This window comes from Microcebus murinus, chromosome 7 (genome assembly GCF_040939455.1).
Source record: "Microcebus murinus isolate Inina chromosome 7, M.murinus_Inina_mat1.0, whole genome shotgun sequence".
NCBI classification, from domain to species: Eukaryota; Metazoa; Chordata; class Mammalia; order Primates; family Cheirogaleidae; genus Microcebus; species Microcebus murinus.
This window is the reverse complement of record NC_134110.1, coordinates 24,902,235-24,924,941: the sequence shown is the minus strand read 5'-3', so window position 1 is coordinate 24,924,941 and position 22,707 is coordinate 24,902,235. Positions and strand designations below refer to the sequence as shown.

At 50.3% G+C, this 22,707-nt stretch overlaps 1 protein-coding gene across 2 annotated transcripts in view; it reads right to left on the bottom strand.

The window, feature by feature from the left end:
- The window catches only part of ARHGAP39 (Rho GTPase activating protein 39), a 131,909-nt gene that overhangs the window by 5,350 nt on the left and 103,852 nt on the right, over positions 1 to 22,707 (bottom strand). Inside the window, exons 5-7 of one of the 2 annotated variants that reach the window (XM_012760020.2) lie at positions 16,799 to 18,161; positions 14,774 to 15,335; positions 2,543 to 2,635 (exon numbers count right to left, since the gene is read on the bottom strand). In XM_012760020.2, the coding sequence (XP_012615474.2) occupies positions 2,543 to 2,635; positions 14,774 to 15,335; positions 16,799 to 18,161 (2,018 nt within the window). The remainder of the gene's footprint in view (positions 1 to 2,542; positions 2,636 to 14,773; positions 15,336 to 16,798; positions 18,162 to 22,707) is intronic. The other variant, XM_012760023.2, reaches the window with a different exon arrangement.

Genomic DNA, 22,707 nt, shown 5'->3' with positions numbered 1-22,707 from the left:
TTCTAGCTGACAGTTCTGGAGGGATTTGGAGAGGCAGCATCACTTGAGTGGGCAGCTGTGGGCAAGGTGTGAGAGGAGAGGAGGGGAAGGAGATGACCCCCCACCAAGGGTGGGTCTGGAATGTACCTGGCACCTTCCTGGCCCAGGCTGGGAAGGGAAGCAGGAGAGGACACACCAAGAGAAACCAGCCCGGGCCAAGGGTGCCACAAATGGACAGGACTCTGTGCTTCTGGGCTTGGGATCTGCTCCTCCTCTGGTGCCCCACCTGCCCCGTTGGCTCTGCCAACTACCAGGGTGAGGGAGGCCTCTGGATCTGAGCTCTCCAATCAGAACACTTTTGTCTTCTTTGAAAGGAAGCAGTTTCTTGTGGACAGCTGAGGACATGGGGACCTTGGACCCCACTTCCAAAAACACATGAAAATCTTTTCATTTCTAATTATCATAAATAGTTATGTCATTATAACTATTAAGGGGATTCTATTTTAGAGTAACCAAAATGAAACAAAATTTTTTCATAGACGTTTAAGTCCTGGAAAACCTGTGTCAGGTCCCTGCGACCCACAGACCCTGGTTCCCGCCTCAGCCACCATAGCAGTGTGTGGAACTTTTGGAACCTTCTACCACAGGCCAATTGGGCCCTTCTGGGTAGGCTCTGAGGATCCCTTGTTCTCCAAGGATGGGTGGTGCTTAAACAAATAGGACCCAGTCCATACCTTCTGACCATTCAGAGCCTGAGCAGGTGAAGAAGGAGTGAGCTTTGCAGGAAGACAGCAGGTGACAGAAGCCCAGGCCCACAGCTTAGTGGCTGAGAAGCCCGATTACAGGCTCTGTGGGAAGACAGGCCCTGACCTCCTGTCCCAGGTGGCCCCTGGCGGGACAAACACCCAGGCCTTCAGCCTAAGTCTGCTTGGGATCAGGTCATCCCCATAGCATATTGTGGTCTGGGAGATCCTGGGTCTACCACCTCTCAGCTGGTGAAAGTGGGCATGATACAACCTCTCTGTGTCTCAGTTTCCTCCTTACAGGATGGGGAGACCTGTTTCGTGGGTGCCTGTGAAGGGCTGGGCCTAGAGCCTGGTATCAGTGAGTGCTTAGCAGATGGGGGTGGGGACCAGTGCTAAGGTGGAGGCTACACCAAGGTCTAGGAGACTGGGCTGACCTCTGCTTGTGCTGCCTTGGGTACAGGGCCAAGCACCAAGGGAGACCTGCTAAGTACCTGTGGTGGGTGGGCAGTGCCCTTGGTCAGCCCATGGAAACTCTCACCCTATGGGGTGCTCTGCTTAAAGTCCACTGCCCCAACTAGCTTTGTCTGGACCTCAGTCCTCACCTCCATTCACCTGGCTGCAGTCAAGCCCGGTATTACAGGTGGGACGGCTGCCCACAATGGAACCAACAGAAGTAACTCTCCTAGGGATGTGCTGCTGTGCCTGGGGCCCAGGCCTCAATGCCCAGGTCATAGGCCTCAAAAGCTGCAGGGTGTGACCAGGGCCTGCTGAGTCCAAGATGGGTCCTGCTTCTGAGCCATCTTGGGCTGCAGTGTCCTGCTTGGCTATCCCAGGTCCACAGGAGCTTGCTCCCTGCTCCACCTGGTTGCAACAAGACTCACAGCCAGCCAGTGTCTGTCTAGCTTCCAGGCTGCCAGTCACCGGCTCAGGTGGGAGCTTAGAGCTCCTACCATGCTGTCCCTGGCCTGCAGCTGGGTGAGGCTGGGGAGGCAGGCCCTGGCACAGACCTGCTAAGGGCAGCCTGGGAGGCCACAGGGTCAGGATAAGTCCCCGGCCCTGCAGATGCCAACCTGGCATTGCCCATGAGGGTCTCTCTCAACCCTGCACTCTCCTGCTGGCCACTGAGTTTGCCCTAATCAGGCCTCATCTACAGAAAGTCCCCTGGCCTTTTACTGGGGCCCTATGGGCCACATGTGGTCAGAGAGGGCTTCCTAGAGGGAGTGGAGCAGAGAGAAGGTAGCAGAGGTTCCAGACAGCTGAGCAAGCTTGAGGCAGGGCTTGGTGGGCCAGTCCCAGAGGCCCTGGTGCAGGGAGGAGCTGACCTGGCCTGCAGGGAGGGCACAGCCCTGGATTTCCTGAGTTTACAGTGCTTTCCTAGGGCTCTGACCAGGTAAGGTGGTCCTGAGCCAGGGCCCAGGGAAGGGCCAGGAGGTGGGCAGATGACTGCATGGGTAGGGAGGACTCTGGCGGGGGAGGCCTGGGAGCCCACCATCAAAGAGGGGAGGTTCCCTGCTGCCTTCTGAATGCCGGACCAGGCCCAATCACTCACCTGGTGGGGTGGGGCAACTCCAGTAGGCCCTGGCCAGCTAGTCTTCACAGCCCGCCACACCAAGAACCCACCAAGCAAGTTGGAAACTGCTCTGAGCACCACCAAGGTGTGGCAAGTCTCTCCAGCTCGCTCAGGAGGCCCCAGGCCTGAGGTTAGTGGCCCCAACCCCCAGCCCAGAAGCGGTTAGAGAAGAGAAGGCCAGGCGGCCATGGCTGGAGAGCAGAGCTGTGCAGATGCAGCACACAGGGGCTGCAGGGAGAGGCCCTACCATCCGGCTCTTCAACATAAGGCTTGGGTTTCTTTCTCAGTTTGGACTTCTTCTTAGTGTTTCTTTCCAGGAGCGCTTTTATGTGCTGTGTCACTGGGGAGCAAAGAGAACCGTGAGGACCATAGAACACAAATGCCCACGCAGTTCCCGTGCCTGGCCGGTGAGGAGGCCCCTGGGCCTGTGGGAATGACCCCATCCAACTGGGGACTGAGCATTTCTGGGGGTGTGTGCTATGTGTGCAAGGACCGGGAAGCTGGCCCTTGCCATGCTGGAGTGGGTGGAAGGTTCAGGGAAGCTCCTGCTTCCCTGGGTGGGACGGGGTGCAGTCAGCTCCTGGCTTTCTGGCTGATAGCAAGGCTGGGGCAGCCATGGGCATGGGCTCCTGAGCTGAAGAGGCACTCAGCTCGCCTGCCAGCCAGGAAACCAATGGAAATGAAGCGGCAAAGGTGGGTGGCCTCATGCCAGGCACTGCTAAGAGGAGGGAGAGAGTAGGGGGCTGGGATCCCCTCAGGCAAGCCTGGCCATGTCTCCCACTCTGCACAATGGAACTTGTTGCTGTCAACTCTGGTCACTTGGCTAAGGTCATGCCTGTCAGGTTTCTGCACTGTAGTGTCACTGTTTTCCCTTCCACCCTTCATTCTTTTCAGATGAAAAGGGTGGAATATCTACATGAATTATTTATAATTATTTGTTATAGATGTGTCTATTCCCATCTATCTAATCATTTATTTATATCTGTATAGATTACAGATATTTATTTTATACTTTGGGTTACAATCCAACATAACTTTATTTTGTTGCTCAAATTGCTCCCACTCTGGCCACTGGGAGCTCAGTCTGTTGACTCCAGTGTCCTCTAGGATGGCCCCAACCTCTCCTACCACCTCCAGCACTTTCTTACTTTTGATGCTACATCTTGTATAATCCCTGCACCAGGCCTGGAATCAGCCAATGATTCCAGATCTCTAGAAACCAAGATCTAGTGTTAGACGTGCTCATTGCTGCTGAGGTGTCATTTTCTAGGCTTTCTCGGCTGACACACTGAGGAAATGTGTGTGTGCTGACCTGTGTACACATGCAGCCACAAAGGCTTCCATATGCAGTCATCTGTATCCATATCGTGCTAAACATGGGTTCACACTGATGCCTCCAACTCTAATCCATCACCACATGGAGCATTCTAGCTTGCTCCGCTTGCTTATCCGTAACTGGCTTATCCTCTCATTCTCTTAACCAATGTCTTTTTTAGGAGGTCTGATTTTGATGAAGTCCAATTTATCAGTGTTTATACAAACATCTTTGCCTAACTCAAGAAAACAAAGATTTTCAATGTTTTGTTCTAAAAGATTTATACTTTTAGGTTTTATATTTTGGTTTATGATCAATTTGCAGTTAATTTTTGTGTATAGAGAAATGTATAGGTGGAAATTCATCTTTTTTTTTTTTTTTTTACATTTGGATATCCAGTTCTTCCAGCACCATTTGAGAAAACACTATCCTTTCTTCACTAAATTGCCTTTGCACTGCTGTGGAAAATGACCCATACATATGGTGTCTATTCCTAAATTCACCACTCTGCTCCACTCACACACTGTCTGCCTTTATGTTAATACCACACTCTCTTGATTACTTTGGCTTTACAGCAAGTAAGGTAGTGTAAGTCCTCCAATTTTGTTCTTTTTCAAAGGAGTTTTTTAGCTATTCTAGGTCCTTTGTATTTTCTTTTCTTTTCTTTTTTTTTGGAGACAGAGTCTCACTCTGTTGCCTGGGCTACAGTGCCGTGGTGTCAGCGTAGCTCACAGCAACCTCAAACTCCTGGGCTCAAGCAATCCTTCTGCCTCAGCCCCCAAGTAGCTGGGACTACAGGCATGAGCCACCATGCCCAGCTAATTTTTTCTATATATTTTAGTTGGCCAATTAATTTCTTTCTATTTTTTAGTAGAGATGGGGTCTTGCTCTTGCTCAGGCTGGTCTCGAACTCCTGAGCTCAAATGATCTGCCCACCTCGGTTTCCCAGGGTGCTAGGATTACAGGCGTGAGCCACCGCACCCGGCCGGTCCTCTGTATTTTCTATGAATTTTAGAATCAGCCTGTCAATTTCCAAAATTAAAAAAAAAAAACTTAAAATTTTTATTAAGATTTAATCTATAGATCAACTTGGGAAGAACTGATATCTTAACAATATTGAGTCTCTCCCTTGCCCCCCCTGCTAAAAATTATTTTGTTAGGGAAGCAGAGGAAGATGTGCTAGAAGATAACGAGTCATCTTTCATCACGACCCCTCTTCTGATTCATAAACACAGTAACCTCTTCATTTATTTAGGCCTAAAGATCAGCACCAACACCATGTACTTTTTGCTACAGAGGTCTTACACATCTTTTGTCTAAGTATATTTTTAAATGCTATTTCAAATGGTATTTTTAAAATATCAATTTCTAATAGCTTGTTGCTAGTATATAGAAATGTGATTAATTTTTATATATTAGATAAATAGCCTGAAACCTTGCTGAACTCACTTATTAGTTCTAATAGTATTTTTGTAGATTCTGTAGATTATTCTACATAGAGGGTCATGTTATCTGTGAATAAAGACAAGTGTACACTTCCTTTCCAATGTGGATACCTTTTCTTTCTTTCTCATGGCTTAATGAACTGGCTAAGTCCTCCGGATGGTGTTGAGTATATGTGGTGAGACTGGAGGTCCCTACCTTACTGCTGATATTGGGGGAAAACAGTCTTTGACTGTTAAGTATGATGCTGGCTATATATTGTTAACTGTGGTAAAATATAAACCTAAACTAGCCATTTAACCATTTTTAAAGTACACTTCAGTGGCATTAACTACATTCATAATGTTGTACAACTATCATTACTATCCGCCTCTTAACCCCTTTCATCTTCTCAAACAGAACTCTGTACCCATGAAGCAATAATTCCCTGTTCCCGCCCCGCAAGCCTACCCTCTGGTCTGTGAATTTGCCTATTCTAAATATTTCATGTAAGTAGAATCATACAACGTCTGTCCTTTTATGTATGGCTTCTTTCACTTAGCAAAACGTTTTCAAGGTTCATCCATGTTGTAGCCTGTAAGAATTTCATTCTTTTAACGGCTGAATAATATTTCATTGTATGGATAGACCACATTTGTTTATCCATTCATCTGTGATGGACACTTGGGCTATTTCCACCTTTTTGCTATTGTGAATAGTGCTGCTATGGACACTGGTCTACAAGTATCTGTTTGAGTACCTGCTTTCAATTCTTTTTGGGTACTACAGGTATTTTCTTTCTTTCTTTCTTTTTTTTTTTTGAGACAGAGTCTTGCTTTGTTGCCCAGGCTAGAGTGAGTGCCGTGGCGTCAGCCTAGCTCACAGCAACCTCAAACTCCTGGGCTCAAGCAATCCTTCTGCCTCAGCCTCCCGAGTAGCTGGGACTACAGGCATGCGCCACCATGCCCGGCTAATTTTTTCTCTATATATTAGTTGGCCAATTAATTTCTTTCTATTTATAGTAGAGACGGGGTCTTGCTCTTGCTCAGGCGGGTTTCGAACTCCTGACCTTGAGCAATCCGCCCGCCTTAGCCTCCCAGAGTGCTAGGATTACAGGCTCGAGCCACCATGCCCAGTTTACAGGTATTTTCTATATCACTTTTACCAAGGTGAAGAGGTTCCCTTCTATTTTATTTATTTATTTGAGACAGAGACTTTGCTCTCTTGCCTGGGCTAGAGTGCTGTGGCATCAGCCTAGCTCACAGCAAACTCAAACTCAGGCAATCCTTTTGACTCAGCCTCCTGAGTAGCTGGGACTACAGGTGCTCACCACCACACCTGGCTAATTTTTCTATTTTTAGTAGAGACGGAGTCTCGTTCTTGCTTAGGCTGGTCTTGAACTCCTGAGCTCAATTTGATCCTCCTGCCTCAGTCTTCCAGAGTGCTAGGATTACAGGCGTGAGCCACTGCACCTGGCTGGTTCCCTTCTATTCCTAGTTTGCTTTTATCAAGAATGGAATATTAGCCAGGCATGGTGGCATACATGCCTATAGTCTACTACTCTGGAGGCTGGGATGAGACACTCACTTGATCCCAGGAGTTTGAGTCTAACCTGGGCAACATAATGAGACCCTGTATCTTAACAACAAAAACAAAAACAAAAACAAAAGAATGGACTGTTTAATTTTGTCAGATGCTTTTTCTACATGTATTGAGATGATTTGTTTTTTACTTTGTTGATATGGTGATTTATATTGATTGATTTTTTTTTTTTTTTTTTTTTGAGACAGAGTCTCGCTTTGTTGCCCAGGCTAGAGTGAGTGCTGTGGCGTTAGCCTAGCTCACAGAAACCTCAAACTCCTGGGCTCAAGCAATCCTGCTGCCTCAGCCTCCCGAGTAGCTGGGACTACAGGCATGCGCCACCATGCCCGGCTAATTTTTTCTATATGTATTAGTTGGCCAATTAATTTCTATTTATAGTAGAGACGGGGTCTCGCTCTTGTTCAGGCTGGTTTCGAACTCCTGACCTTGAGCAATCTGCCCGCCAAGGCCTCCAGAATGCTATGATTACAGGCGTGAGCCACCTCGCCCGGCCATCATTCTTTGAATAAACTCTACTTAGTCAAGATGCATTATCCCTTTTATATATTTCTGGGTTCAACATGCTAAAATATTGTTAGGAATTTTTGTGTCTATGTTCATGAGGGATACTTTCTTTTTTCTAATAACTTTTTCTAATTTTAGTATAGAATGAATTAGGAAATATTCTACTTCAATTTTCTGAAAGATTATGTAAAATTGCTATACAAACAATTAAATGTTTGGTAGAATTCACCAGTGAAGCCATTTGGGCCTGGAATTTTCTTTGCAGGAAGGTTTTTAAGTACAAATTCAATTTCTTTAATGGACATATGACTTTTTTACATTATTTCAGATAATTTCTTATTAAATGATGCTTGGTAGTTTATATCTTTCAAGGAATTTTTCCATTTCCTCTAAATTTACAAATTTACTGGAATTAAGTTCATAATATGTCCTTATTATCCTTTTAACATTTGTAGAATCTGTAGTGATATAAGTTCTCATTCCTTTTGTTTGTTTCTTGAGTTGGGTCTTGCTATATTGTCCAGGCTGGTCATGAACTCCTGGGCTCAAGCAATCCTTCCATCTCAGCCTCCAGAGTAGCTGAGACCACAGGTGCATACCACTGTCCAGGTTCATTCTTTTTTTTTGAGGCAGAGTCTCACTTTGTTGCCCAGGCTAGAGTGAGTGCCGTGGCATCAGCCTAGCTCACAGCAACCTCAAACTCCTGGGCTTGAGCAATCCTTTTGCCTCAGCCTCCCGAGTAGCTAGGACGGGCATGCGCCACCATGCCCGGCTAATCTTTTCCTATATATATTAGTTGGCCAATTAATTTCTTTCTATTTATAGTAGAGACGGGTCTCGCTCTTGCTCAGGCTGGTTTCGAACTCCTGACCTTGAGCAATCCGCCTGCCTTGGCCTCCCAGAGTGCTAGGATTACAGGCGTGAGCCACCACGCCCAGCCCAGGTTCATTCTTGATGGTAATTTATGTCTTCACTCTTTTTCTCATGATCAGTCTGGCTGAGGTCTATCAATTTTATCAATCTTCTGTAAGAATCAGCTTTTTATTTCACTGATTTTCACTATTGTCTTTGTTTTTCTTTTCATTTGATTTCTACTATAATCTTCATTATTTATTTTCTTCTGTTTAGGTATAATTTACTCTTTTTTAAAAAAGTTTCTTAAAGAAGCAGCTGAGGGCCGGGCGCGGTGGCTCACGCCTGTAATCCTAGCTCTCTGGGAGGCCGAGGCGGGCGGATTGCTCGAGGTCGGGAGTTCGAAACCAGCCTGAGCAAGAGCGAGACCCCGTCTCTACTATAAACAGAAAGAAACTAATTGGCCAACTAATATATATATGAAAAAATTAGCCGGGCATGGTGGCTCATGCCTGTAGTCCCAGCTACATGGGAGGCTGAGACAGAAGGATTGCTTAAGCCCAGGAGTTTGAGGTTGCTGTGAGCTAGGCTGACGCCACGGCACTCACTCTAGCCTAGGCAACAAAGCGAGACTCTGTCTCAAAAAAAAAAAAAAAAAAAAAAAAAAGAAGCAGCTGAGGTCATTTTGATTTGAGATCTTCTTTTCTAATACAGGCATTTAGGTACTATGCTATAAGGTTCCCTCTAAGAACTGCTATGGCTGTGTTCTACACATTTTTAATATGTTTTGTTTTCATTATCTTTTACTTCAAAATACTGATTTCCCTTTTGATTTTTTTTACTAGTCTAGCTTGTTTTATTCAACATAATTATTATTATTATTTCAGCATATTATGGGGGTACAAATGTTTAAGTTATGTGTATGCCTTACCCCCCCTCCCCCCCGAGTCAGAGCTTGAAGCATGTCCATCCCCCAGATGGTGCGCATCGTACTCATTATCTATGTATAGATCCATCCCCTCCCCGCCCCCATCTGCCCAATGCCCGATAAATGTTATTCCTATATGTCCACTTAGGTGTTGATCCATTAATACCAATTTGCTGGTGAGTACATGTTGTGACTGTTTTTCCATTCTTGGGATACTTGACTTAGTAGAATGGGTTCCAGCTCTATCCAGGAAAATAGAAGAGGTGCTTTATCATCGTTGTTTCTTATAGCTGAATAGTACTCCATGGTACATATATACCACATTTTATTAATCCACTCATGTATTGATGGGCACTTGGGTTGTTTTCACATCTTTGCAATTGTGAATTGTGCTGCTATAAACATTTGAGTGCAGACATCTTTTTTATAGAGTGTTTTTTGTTCTTTTGGGTAGATGTCCAGTAATTGTATTGCAGGATCAAATGGTAGATCTACTTGTATTGCCTTAATGTAGCTCCATATTGTTTTCCACAGAGGTTGTACTAGTTTGCAGTCCCACCAGCAGTGTAGGAGTGTTTTTATCTCTCTGCATCCATGCCAACATTTATTGTTTTGGGACTTTTTGATAAAGGTCATTCTTACTGGAGATAAGTGATATCTCATTGTGGTTTTGATTTGCATTTCTCTGATGATTAGAGATGTTGAGCATTTTTTCATGTTTGTTGGCCATTATTCTGTCTTCTGTTGGAAAGTTTCTGCTTATGTCCTTTGCCCACTTTTTGATAGGGTTGTTTGATTTTTCCTTGCTGATTTTCCTGAGTTCTATATAGATTCTAGTTGTCAGCCCTTTATTGGATGTGTAGCTTGTGAAAAATTTCTCCCATTCTGTAGGTTGTCTTTTGCTCTCTTGACAGATTCTTTGGCTGTGCATTATGTCTTCACTCTTAATTTGATCAGGTCCCATTTATTTATTTTTGTTGATGCTGTGATGGCCTTTGGGGTCTTCTTCATAAATTCTTTGCTTAGGCCAATGTCTAGAAGAGTATTTCCAACGTTTTCCTCTAGAATTCTAATAGTTTCACACCTTAGGTTTAAGTCTGTTACCCAGCATGAGTTGATTTCAAATAGGTTATTCAGTAATACGTTCTTTAGTTTCTAAATACTTGAGGATTTTCCAGGTATCTTTGTGTTACTGATGCCTAATTTAATTCTACTGTGGCTGGAGAACACACTTTCTATGATTTACATTCCTTAACATTTACTGTAACTTGTTTCATGGCCCTGAATATGGCCTATCTTAATAGTGTAGCTGGGATCTGAGTCCAGTCTGGACTCAGAATATATATTCTTATCACACTGTCGCTATTTTGTTTCTTTTTCTTTTCTTTTCTTTTTTTTTTTTTTTTTTTTGAGACAGAGTCTCACTTTCTTGCCATAGGGTCAGCCTAGCTCGCAGCAACCTCAAACTGCTGGGCTCAAGCAATCCTCCTGCCTCAGCCTCCCGGGTAGCTGAGACTACAGGCATGCGCCACCATGCCCAGCTAATTTTTTTCTATTTTTAGTTGTTTGGCTAATTTCTTTCTATTTACGGTAGAGATGGGGTCTCGCTCTTGCTCAGGCTGGTCTTGAACTTCTGAGCTCAAGCAATCCTCCCGCCTTGGCCTCCCAGAATGCTAGGATTACAGGCTTGAGCCACTGCTATTTTGTTTCTTAAACAAACTTTCAACCAATCCTTTTGTTTTTAACTTTAGGGACCTCCCTTCCCCCATTGCTAGAACAATCTGGTTCTACCTACTTTTGAGCTTTTAAGGGTTTGCTCTCTGCTTCAGCTTCTCAGATTTCCTACCGTCTGCTTAGGACCCACCTTTCTTGGTCTGCCATGTCAGTTTCCTGCCACTTGTCCATATGCTTCCAGCTTCCAAATCAGTTATTTTTCCTTTCCCATTCTGTCTTTGTGACATTTTTTAATAGTAGTAAAATATACATAACATAGAATTTACCATTTTTAAGTGTATAGTTCACTGGCATTAAGTACATTCACATGGTTGTGCAAACCATCACCACCATCTATCTCCAGAACTTTGTCGTCATCCCAAACTAAACCTCTGTACCCATTAAACACTAACTCCCCATTTCTGCCTACACCCAGCCCCAGGCATCCACCTTTCTACTTCCTGTCCCTATGAATTTGACTACCCCAGGGACCTCACAGAAGCAGAATCACAGTCTTTGTCCTTTGGTGACTGGCTTCTTTTACCAGCATAATAGTCTCAAGGTTTATCCATGTTGTAGCATGTGTCAGAATTTCCTTTTTAAGGATGAATAATTTTCCACTTTATGTGTTAACCACTTGGCATATATCTTTTGTTTATTCATTCATCTGCTGATGGACAGACACATAGGTTGTTTCCTCCTTTTAGCTACCGTAAATAATGTGTTACGAACATGGGTGTACAAATATCTGCTAGAATCCTTGCTTTCATTTCTTCTGGGTACAGACCAGAAGTAGAATTGCTAGGTCACATGGTAATTCTTTATTTTTTAATTTTTATTTATTTATTTATTTATTTATTTATTTATTTATTTTTTTTTTTTTTTTTTGAGACAGAGTCTCACTTTTGTTGTCCAGGCTAGAGTGAGTGCTGTGGCATCAGCCTAGCTCACAGCAACCTCACACTCCTGGGCTTAAGCAATCCTCCTGCCTCAGCCTCCCAAGTAGCTGGGACTACAGGCATGCACTACCATGCCCGGCTAATTTTTTCTCTATATATTAGTTGGCCAATTAATTTCTTTCTATTTATAGTAGAGACAAGGTCTTGCTCTTGCTCAGGCTGGTTTTGAACTCCTGACCTCGAGCAATCTGCCTGCCTCGGCCTCCCAGAGAGCTAGGATTATAGGCGTGAGCCACCGCGCACAGCCTTTTTTTTTTTTTTTTTTTGAGACAGAGTCTTGGCTTTGTTGCCTGGGCTAGAGTGCAGCAACCTCAAACCCCTGGGTTTAAGCAATCCTCCCGACTCAGCCTCCCAAGTAGGTGAGATTACAGGCACTCGCCACCATGCCTGGCTAATTTTTTCTATATTTTAGTAGAGACAGGGGCTTGCTCTTGTTCAGGCTGGTCTTGAACTCCTGAGCTCAAGTGATTCTCCCACCTCGGCCTCCCACAGAGCTAGGATAACAGGTGTGAGCCAATGCAGTTGGCCTCTATTTTTAATTACTTCAGGAATCACCATACTATTTTCCATAGTGGCTGTACCATTTAACATTCCTTTGTGGGTTGTTTTTTAACCTTCTAAAGATTCCTTCACTATTGTTTTTTTTTTTTATTTTATTTATATTCATCTTTCTTTGTTCTCAATCTTCACTGTGCATGTTCAATCTGTCATCAGGAACTGGATACCAGGAAGTCTTGTTGAATGCATGCAGCTGAGCAGCACATAAAAGCCCTCAGGGTCTGCAGCCTTCCAAAGTGCTCATATAGTAGTGGAACAGGTTCTACCTTTGTGGAACAGGTGATAGAGTGAAGTCTATTGTAGCCACCAAGTGTGCCTTGATGTCTCTGTCCAGGGACTGTTGAGGGAGGTCCTGGGCACAAACCAGGAGACCCCCTGCTGGTGCCTGGCAAAAAGGTGCAGCCACACGTGAGACAGGCTAAGTTGGGGCTCACCTCACGGTGCCTTGGTCCCTGGGGGTGGTGACCACACAGTGGAGGACACACAGATGCTGGTGGATGAGTCAAACCAGAAGTTTCTGAGGCTGAGGCAAGCAGGTGGTTGAGGGCAATGCACCAGGCATGGTAGCCAGGCTCAGTTCTATCCCTCACCCACCATGTGTCCCCACAAAGGTGCCCTATTCCTGTGGGTTGCAATTTTCTTTTTCTAAGGTCTCCAGGGCACAGACTACATCTTCGCGCTGATGGGGCCTGTCTTTCTGACCAATGTTACTTGCATGTGAAAAGTGGTGCCTTCCAGGGACAGGGGCTGGTTGGAGTGTGAGGCCCATCTGAGAAGGGACTAACACCTTGGAGGTAGAGGCCTCTCGTCTCGACTCAGGGCCAAGCAGGGTCTCTGACAGATGAATCTAGGAGTGGATCTTGTGGCTGCAGACTACAGGCTGTAGGGTTCTAGCTGTGAGGGTGCCCCACTGCGGCAGTCTGGACACAGGCCATCTGCTGGTGGGACCACACAGAGCCCCAGACCCAAGGCCCTGGCCCATATGGTGCTTTCAGATCTCATCTGCCTTACAGGGGGTCTTTGAAGCCATGGCACCAAGCCTGAGCCCTGATTCCCCTGTACATGCCAGCCAGGACTCCATGGGTGTAAGATATCAGGACAAAGGCACACAAACCTCTGTGTAAAGTGCAATGTCCTGCTCGCCCCCCCGAAATGTGGCCTGGAACACAAACTCCCCTAAGAAGCCCCAGCCAGCGTGTATGGTCCAGCCACACATGTGCTGGTCAGCAGCCCTAACTACTCACTTGCTTACACTCAGGGAGCCCGCTTTGGGCCAAGTGTTGTGCTGAGCAGTGGAGACACATTTCCACAGCCTCCATCTCATTTCAAGGCCCCTCTGGAAGAGGCTGAGAAGGTGAACTATGATGCCAACAGGAACACAGCCCCAGGGCCAGATGCAGGATGCTAAGCATTTGGCTCCGGTACTCCATGCACATCCTCCACAGCCAGCCACTGCCTCTGCTGTGATGTTGTGTTGAAAAGCGCAAAACCTCCCACAAACTTTGGAAAAGTTCCAAAAGCTCCCACAAACAGCTGGTATGCTGGACGGTGCCTATGCCTGATGCACTGTCTGCAGGACCTGCCACAGCCCTGTAGCCTCCACCCTACCTTTGTAAGTCCACACCCTGGCCCCACAGCAGTGGGGCGGCTACTTCCCTCAACACCTGGGTGGGGGGCAAGGCCCTGACCAGAGGCTCAATCTCTGCAGAGGCAAAGGCCTGACCAGGGTGGACTCTCATTGCAACAGAGCAGTCTGTGCATGACTGACCTGAGGGCATGTCTGTGTGTATACAGGTGTGTACCTGTGTCTGTGTGTTGGTTCCCTGGCTGTGCCCTGTAGATGCCCATGACACTGGGGTGGATGGCCTGCCACAGACACGCAGCTGCCTGTGGGGCTGCCCTGTGCTCACTCTGCCCAGCCAGGGGCTCAGTCTGGCTACTAGATTAGCTGCATAGGAGCTGCCTGGCTGACAGGACCATGGCCCAGGCCCAGACCAACCTAGAATATCAGCTACGGGAGCCCCAGGCACAACATGGCCTCCTAAATGGCCCTAGGTAGCTATAAACAAGTGGCTGGCTCCAACTTCTAACCCCTGGGGCAGCTCAGGTATCACTAGACCTGGACACAACAAGCCCACCATCACACTCGACCTGCTCACAGGAGCTTTCTGCCAGCATGCCCCATCAAGACCCAGATGGCCTGAGTCTCACCAAGTGGTCACCACCCCTACGCTGCAGGAGCAGAAAGCAAGTGCAGCAAGCACACAGGTGCCTAACCACTGCTGCCTTGTCCGTGTCACGGAGGGTGATCACTCTGCTTGGAGCAGAGTGGACACTGGCTGGCCAAGACACTGAGGCCACATGTCCTTCTCGCTGCCAGGATGGCCTGGGGCTCTTCTCAGGGCCCCCAACAATGCCCAAGTCCCAGCAGAAACCCAGGTGTGGGGTTTTTCAGGAGACATGTGCATCTTCTCAGAGATGGCACTCATGTGTGGCAGGCCCTGTGTTGGGGCTGCCAGGACCTGTCTAGGTGCTGCCTGGCACAGACCAGGAGCCTTCCACAGCCCTTACCTGAGCTAGCAGCAGAGCCTGGAGGTGCCAAGGGTCCTGCACACTGGGCCTTACCTTTGGTGTCGTTGACAGGATCCATGTGCCGGTAGATGTAGCCCTCCAGGTAGGAGTGGAACTTGGGCGTGGGTGGAAAGAAGGCCAGGCAAATAGCCATGAGCTCCCACCCACGGGCCAGGCTCTCGAGGCGGAAATTCTCAGTGGTCTGCCGGCACAGCTGGATGTAGAGCTCGTCCCGCAGGCCCTGCACGCTCCAGCCCTTGGTGACGACCTCCAGGGCCACGTGCAGTGGGTCCGCCTTGGCCCGCCGGTCGCCCATGTACATCTGGATGAGCTTGAATAGCTCGCAGGCCTCCTTTTTTACGTGCCGGTCGCTGGTCACAATCATGGGCTTCTTGATGGACTCGCTGCTCCAGGCTAGCATGTTGGCAATGGACACCTTCCGCCGGAAGAGGCCTTGGGTGTGCTTGTTGAAGTGCTTGGAGGCCCAGTTCTCAATGTCTGTCTCCGAGGAGGGCTTGCGCAGCGTGAAGGTGGGGAAGACGCAGCTGGAGCTGGGCATCACACTGCGGCTCTGCCGGCTGCTCTCAAACTGGGCACAGGCACCGAGGTCCTCAGACTGAGAAGGACAAATGGAGCTGAGCCATTAGGGGCTGGGAGTGGGCTGGGCAGCTGGCCACTTTGACCACAGCCCCAGAGGTATGTGCTGGGGGCCCCACCTGATCCAGCCAGGTGAGAGGCTGCCCTGCTCACCACAAGGCTGCCTGAGGTGGGAGGTCCAGGAGGGGGCCCGGTGAGGCAGAGCAGCCAGAACAGCAATGCTGTCAGGGAGCCCAGTGACCCAGCTGATGGCAGGGTGGAGAGGAAGGCATCAGGATCCATCCCCAGGCTGGGGCTGATCTCATGCTGCTGTCTCCTAAGGAAGTGCTAGCGTCCTTTAGGGGCAGGAAACTGCAACTTGCACTGCATAAGGCCAGTGTCTAGTTCCCAATCCCACTTCTCCTGGCATCCATATGACTCTGAGACCCTTCTTTCCACCTTTACTCTGGGAGCTGGTCCTCCAGGAGGACCCTCCCTCTCTGTGTTGCTCTCGGAGGACCTTGACCTATGTGGCCTGAGCCTCTCTGTCCTGTCCTCTTCCCATGTCACAAGCAGTGGACAGAAACACTGACTGGAAGCTGCTCTGAGCTATGCAGCCTGGAGGGTCACTAAGGCCATGTGGCAGCTCTTGAGGCAGGCCGCCTCCACTCTAGGAGGCCCTTTGGATTCTTACTCCACCTTCCCTGTCCCTTAGGCCACTAGCCAGACCCAGTAGACACCAAGCCTGCCCTAAGCCTCAGCTTCCTGTATCTGTAGCAGCCTGGTGTGATCAGTGAGGGTCAGGAAGTGAAAACAAGGGCGTCAGAGCACATGGAGTCCTGGGGGCCTGGAGGTCTCCAGGAGGGAGGACCTTTGACACTGATGCTCAGGCACTGAGCTGCTGGACAGAGCCACATCTAGGTGCCAATGGGTTGCACCACACCTGCTCCTGGCACCACTGGGGAGCATGCTAGGGTGGGCCTCTGCTCCGGCTCCAGCTGTGGCTACAACACCCCAGGATCCCCAGGGCCAGCCTCTTTAGCAGCCTTTCCTGCCTGGGGAGGGCCCCACCCGGAGACTGGCTCTAAGAACCACCATAGGGCGTCTGATGCGCCAGCTGCTCCTTTCCTCAGGGCCCAGGCACAGTGTCAGGAGGTTGCCCTCCCAGTCTGCTATGGCCTCTGTGTTTCTGCAGCTTGCAGTCAGGGCATGCCCTCAGCTCCAAGTGACCCGAAGAGCCTGCCTCAGAGCCCCAGGTCACCCTCTGTGGAGGATTCGGGGTGGGCTCGCTGGCTGTGTCCTCACAGCCCACTGGTGTGCTTAGGGCCTCGAGATGCCAGGCACTAGGACCACTATGTGCCACACTAACATCATGGGCGCCAGAAACACCTGAGCCTGGCCTGCTACCCATCCCCCTGTCCCGCATGCTGTCCCCAAGCTCTTGGGCCGGCCTGAGGAGCTGGTGGCCTTGGGGATCCCTGACCTCGCCATGGTGCCCCTCACCTGTGAGGGATGGAGGTAAGGCTCCGGTGAGGCCAGATTGGTCTGCACAGAGATGCTCTTCTCGAGTAGGATCTGGGGAAAGCCGAGCTTCTCGAAGGTGCTTCTCTTCCAGTGCCGGCTCTCCTGTTGGGCTAGGGCCTCGTCCTCACTGAAGGCGCGCACCACAGGCCCGGGCATGGGCAGTGGCAAGGCGCCATCGCTCTCATAGCCCGAGCCGTCCTGCTGGGAATCCCAGCTGCTCCTCTGCTTCATGTGGAAGTGGACCTGCTGTGCCTCCCAGGCCAGCCGTGCCTGTGCCAGGAAGGGCTCAGCAGTGCCCCGCACCCCATCCGCCTCGCCCTCTGTGCGCTTCACTGGGATGAGGCTGGGCCCACAGGAGGGCCGTTCCTCTGCCAGGGGCTGCTCTCGGAGTAGGTCCCCTGGGCCATCAGTGGCAGGGGTGTTAGGGGCCTGGCACAGAGAGGGCTTTCTGCTCTTCCTCTTGCGTGTGCCTGGAGAATAACCAGTGGATGACATGGTGTCCTGCTGACTAGACCAGGACATGGTGTCCTCCTGGGCCTGCGGCAGTGGTGTGTGCACTGGGCCAGGCCGTAGCTCGGGCCCCTCCATGGTGCTGTAGTCTCCAGACTTGACACCCAGTCGCTGGTCCCTTAGCAGGCAGGGGCTGGGCTGCAGGGAGTAGGAGCCGCCCCCAGGGTTGGGGGTGTACTTGTGCCGGGGGCCGGCTCGCAGCTTGGGGCTGGAGCCGGCCTGCTCCACATACACCAGCTGCCGCACGTACTCCTTGCCCGCGGGGCTGTATTCCAGGCTCATGAAGCGCTCTGGGCACTTCTGTTTGGTGAGCACTAGCTGCTGGCAGGGTGAAGGGGGAGCCTGCTTGGACGATGGCAGGAAGGCACGGGGCTTTCGTCCCGGTGACCTCTGGGGTGAGCTGGCCTGGAAGCTCCCACTAGCCTCATACTGCACGTCCATTGGGGGCTCGTCATAGATGGGAGCCTGGTACTCCACTGGGGGCTCCTCATACAGAGGTGGCTCATAGCCATAGCGTGGGGAGGAGGGCTGAGAGTCACTGGAGGGTTTTCGGGGCTGGGCCAGCAGTGGGGAACAGCTCCCCGGGAGCTCGGCCCTCTTTAGGAAGGGGGATGGCCTCCTTTCTGGGAAGAAGACGGTGCCGTCGGCCTCTGGGGAGAAGGTCTGCAGGTTGGGTGAGTGCTGGCTGCCAGAAGGTCTGCGGGAGCGGCCCCCAGGTTGGCTGTCTGGGGGGTAGCCATTGCCCTGGGGGGCAAGGAAGCTGGGCTCACGGTCAGCCACCTTTATGAGCACACGCTCCTTGGTGCCTGAATTCCACCGGAGCGAGGAGGTCCTGTGTGGGGAGTGGACAGGCATGGTTACTCAGGGGAAGTGGTGGAGCCTGGCCCCACAGCATCCTTGCCACCCTGCCTCCCTGGGAACCATCTGTCAGCCGTTTCTCGGTCCTTGCTGCCTGGAACAGCTGCCCCTGGTCCTGCTGCTTCTGTCCCTGCCTGATACTGGGTCTCTCTAGATAAGGCTACAATTCCTCAACACCTGGGTGGTGGGTGAGGCATGGCCAGGGTGCTTGTTCCTGGGATTTCTCCTCTTGGCTGCTGGAGGCTACTCCTATCTGCCACCAGGGGCCAACCAGGTGGAGGGGGCAGTGGAGCAAGTTCCCCGAGGGCTCGCCACAGCATCAACCTCTCCACTGTCTGGAAAGACATGGTGTGAAAGGCTCTGGAGCCCAAGAGATCGGGGACTGAACACCACCTGTTGCTCCCTGCTACAGGCGTAGGTTTCTTTCTTTCTTTCTTTTTTTAAAACTTAAATTATTTCTTCTTCTTTTTTTGTTTTATTTCACCCTGCAAATTCAGACAGAATTAGGTTTCATTCAACATCTTTCTGTCTCAGTTTCCTCATCAGTTATTATGAAGATTCAATAACACAATGCATATATAATAAAGTCCTTAGCTCAGGACACATAGAAAACACTCAGTAAATTTTAACCTTTATTTTTGCACATCTGTGATTCTATTTACCACTCAACAGATACTGCCTTAGCCTCCCATGCTGGGCCGGCCGCAGCCGACACTCAACCACACAGGTGCTGGGCTGTGGCCTAAGGAGGTACCTCCCCAGCTGTCAGCCGGGGTCCCTGAGATAGGACAAGTTGCAGGATGCAAGGAGGGTGGGGGTGAGTGTCACTGAAAGGCTTGCTGGTCAGACAACATACTCTATTCAGGGAACTAACTGAGAGTAGTTTGCCCAGTCAGGGCAGAAGACGGAGGAAATGGGCCATGCAAACCATGAGGAGGGGAGGCAAGGCCTGCTTGGCTGCAGGTCCCTGTGCTGAGCACCTCCTTAAAGTAGGCCCAAGGCCCATGCAGGGCACCTGAGTCATGGGCTACATGTCACAGATGGGGACACACCAAGAGGCCCAGAGACCACACCCCATGGATGCCCAGCATGTCTCCTGAGGCCTCTCTCACCAACCTGCCTCATTCTCCCTTCCACAGTCCAGGCAGGGAAGCTCCTGAGTCCTGCCAGACCTTTCTATAGCTTCACACCTGTGTTTCCCCGACCCCACTGCACTGCCTATCTCAGCTCCTCAGGCCTCATATCCAGGCCCAGGCCCTGCCCACTGTCATTCTTGTCTATTGGCTGAGCTTGCTGCCCCCTACCCCTGGGGACCTTGGGCAGCCTCAATGGCTCTGTGCCCTCAGCTGCCTGCCAGGCTTCCTCCTGGGATGTGTCTGCCCATTCCACACAGCCCAGGCTCCCCAGCTGGCCTCCCAGGTCCTCCTGAGTACAGGTCATCCCATCTCTCCAGGGGCACGTAGGACCATGGAGCTCTCTCTCCTCACACTCCCCAAACACAAACTTCTCCTCCTTATCCCTTCTCTAACTCTTGTACCAGAGCTCCATAGGGTGGAGGCACCAGGGCAAGAGACCTTCTCCCCATCTCTAAACCAAATGGAATCAGCCACCCCCAATACAGGGTATTTAGTGGACATTTTCAAACCACAAGGGAAGCTGGAAAACCTGGAGATGTTAGAAGTCAGGCAGGCAGGGCAGGGACAATGGCTTGATTCAGCTCAGAGTCCTGCAGGCCATTTCTCCCAGGGCCTATTTTCAAAGGAAGAATTGAGTACACTGCACAAAACCAGAAACAACACCAAAGCCAGAGTGCCTCTCTGCAGCGGTGTGGGGATGCCTAAGAACAAGGTGAACATGTTGTGGGTTTCAGAAGAAAATCTCTGTACCAGCTGGGTGTGGTGGCTCATGCCTGTAATCCTAGCACTCTGGGAGGCCAAGGCGGGCGGATCACTCAAGGTCAGGAGTTCGAAACCAGCCTGAACAAGAGTAAGACCCCGTCTACTAAAAATAGGCCAACTAAAAATATATAGAAAAAATTAGCCAGGCATAGTGGTGCATGCCTGTAGTCCTAGCTACTCGGGAGGCTGAGGCAGAAGGATTGCTTGAGCCCAGGAGTTTGAGGTTGCTGTGAGCTAAGCTGATGCCACAGCACTCTAGCCTGGGCAACAGAGTGAGACTCTGTCTCAAAAAAAAAAAAAAAAAAGATAATCTCTGCACCAAAATTGGTAAGTGTGGATACGGTTACGCTCACACAGAACCAGAAGCACCCATACATTTGAAATTATGTTTGAAAAACAATTTCCTTCCTTAGTGCTTGGGTCACCCTGAGCCCCCACACCCACTGATGCCAGGGGTGTCCTCACTGCCATCCCTGCCCAGCAGCCTCCAGCAGTCGTTGAGGCACAGCCGATCCTGGACAGGCTTCCTCCTGCATCCCCTTCTCCCTGAAGACCCCATTCTCAGGTTTGTCTGTGGAGGTCAGCTTTCCCTGTGCATCCTGCCCTGGCTGGGTGAGTGCACCGACTCCTAAAGCTACGTGCTGCTGACGTGCTGGCACGCAGGCCCGCTCTCACTACTGGTGGGACACTATGGACACTCTGGCTAGAGCACTGCATGTTGGCCTGCTTGTCTCCCTCACATTTTCCCCATATCCTGCCAACTTCGCCTTCTAAATATTTCTCAAATCCACTGACCCTCTATCCCCAGTGCTGCTCCTACTCGGGGCATGAGATGTCACTGCGGGAGCTCTACACCCAGAACTTCCGCTCTCCACTACAAGAAACACAAAGCCCATGTGCGCCCACGGGTGGAATCACAAAGACGGCACTGCACAAGATGTGAAAACAGGGTGGTGACTATAACCTGGGAAGGTCCTGGAGAATCGCAGGGAGAGTGAGCTCAGGCAACTCCATTTTCAGCTGCAGATCTAGATGTAATCTCTTCATTTGAACACCTGAATGCTGATATTAAGCAGGCACTTTTTTTTTTATCCCAACGAGCAGACAGCACTAGAAGCCATTTGCTCGACTGGCTGGGGCGGCCTTTATTGCATCTCTGGACTGCATCCGCTTCTGGCTTTCTTTTACAATTGATCTCACAGGGGCTTTATTTCTTGCCATCCCACATGACATCATGCTGATCTTCTACACTGAGGATGGCTCATGAAAGGAAGCACCAGGCATGCTTGGGGTGCAGAATGGCCGTCCAGGCCTCTGGAGCCCAGCAGGCCCTGGCTGGCTCCAGTCCCTTCCTGCAGGCCAGTGGGACAGGGGTGCGGCTGGGCACCAGCCCCCTCCCTCACTTTTTGGAAGCACTTGTAAGGTGGTGGCAGCTGATACTCCCGCAGGCCCTGGTGGGAGTCCAGCCAGGTACTCCCTCAAAAGAGTTCTGCACCGGACCCTGGCACATACAGCACTCTGCCCTGGGTATGTCGTCACCTTCTGTAACCTTGCTTGGGTCTGCCCAAGCTATGCAGCGGGCCCTCTCACTAAGACCCCCCCAGGGAAAAAACTTCCCTTTCCAGAAGCCATAGAACATGAGACTTGGATGATAAGAACTTGCTTGGCAGATTCAGTTGGGCACACACAGGCCTGCTTTCAAGCAATTGATGATCTGGTGAGTGCAAGTCCCACCTCTGTTCATCGTGAGAACACAGAGAGGTTATAGATTCTCAGCAAAAAGGACTGAGAATGAGTCAGGACAGAGTCTGACCATGTACTTCCCTCACCTGCTCCACCCTCCCTGTTAAAAATATAGGTGTCAGCCTAGGATGCAGAAACCTCACTGAGTGCAAGGCCTTGCTCTTGTACTCCAGCTGGCACCCCTCCTGTGGACCCAGTCTCTTCCTCCAGACATCTCAGGAACTCAGTCCCATGGTCTTAGTGATGAGGACAACAACAGCAGTGGGTGGAGGGGTAGGAGGGTAGCTGAGCTGCCTGGCACAGAGTAGCCCCCAACTGGACTAGAACAGACCACACTGGCTGAAGGCAGGAAGTATCCCTCAGGCTGGGGTGGCACTCACAGCAGACATGCTGGGCTAGGCGGTCAACAAGGTGGCATGCCCCTGCCACCAACTGAGTTGCAGGATACAGAGGTCCCACAGAGCTCAGTGTGGGCTTATAGTCTCTATCTCCAATCCTTAGCTGACAACCCAGAAACGCAGCCACTCACACTGTCAACAGACTGATGCAAGAGTGGTCCCAGTGGGATCCTCAAGTGGAATCATCAGCAAGATGCAAGGCAGTGAGTGCTCAGAGGGGCAGAACACACAAGGCAGCAGCTGTAGCAAGTGCAGCCACCAAGTGGCAGAGGGGCCCAGGGACCTCAATCAAAGAAGATCCTTGGACCTCAGTGGACACCAGGACCTGGTGAGTCAGCTTGTGCAGCTAGATGTGGCTCCATGGGGCCAAAAGAAGCAGCTACCAGAGTGGTCTGGGGGGACAGGACGCTGGGGTGGGCTCAGCTCTGGACCTGCCACCCACCCCCAATATAGCCAGGAAGGCCCAGAAGATCCTTTTCAC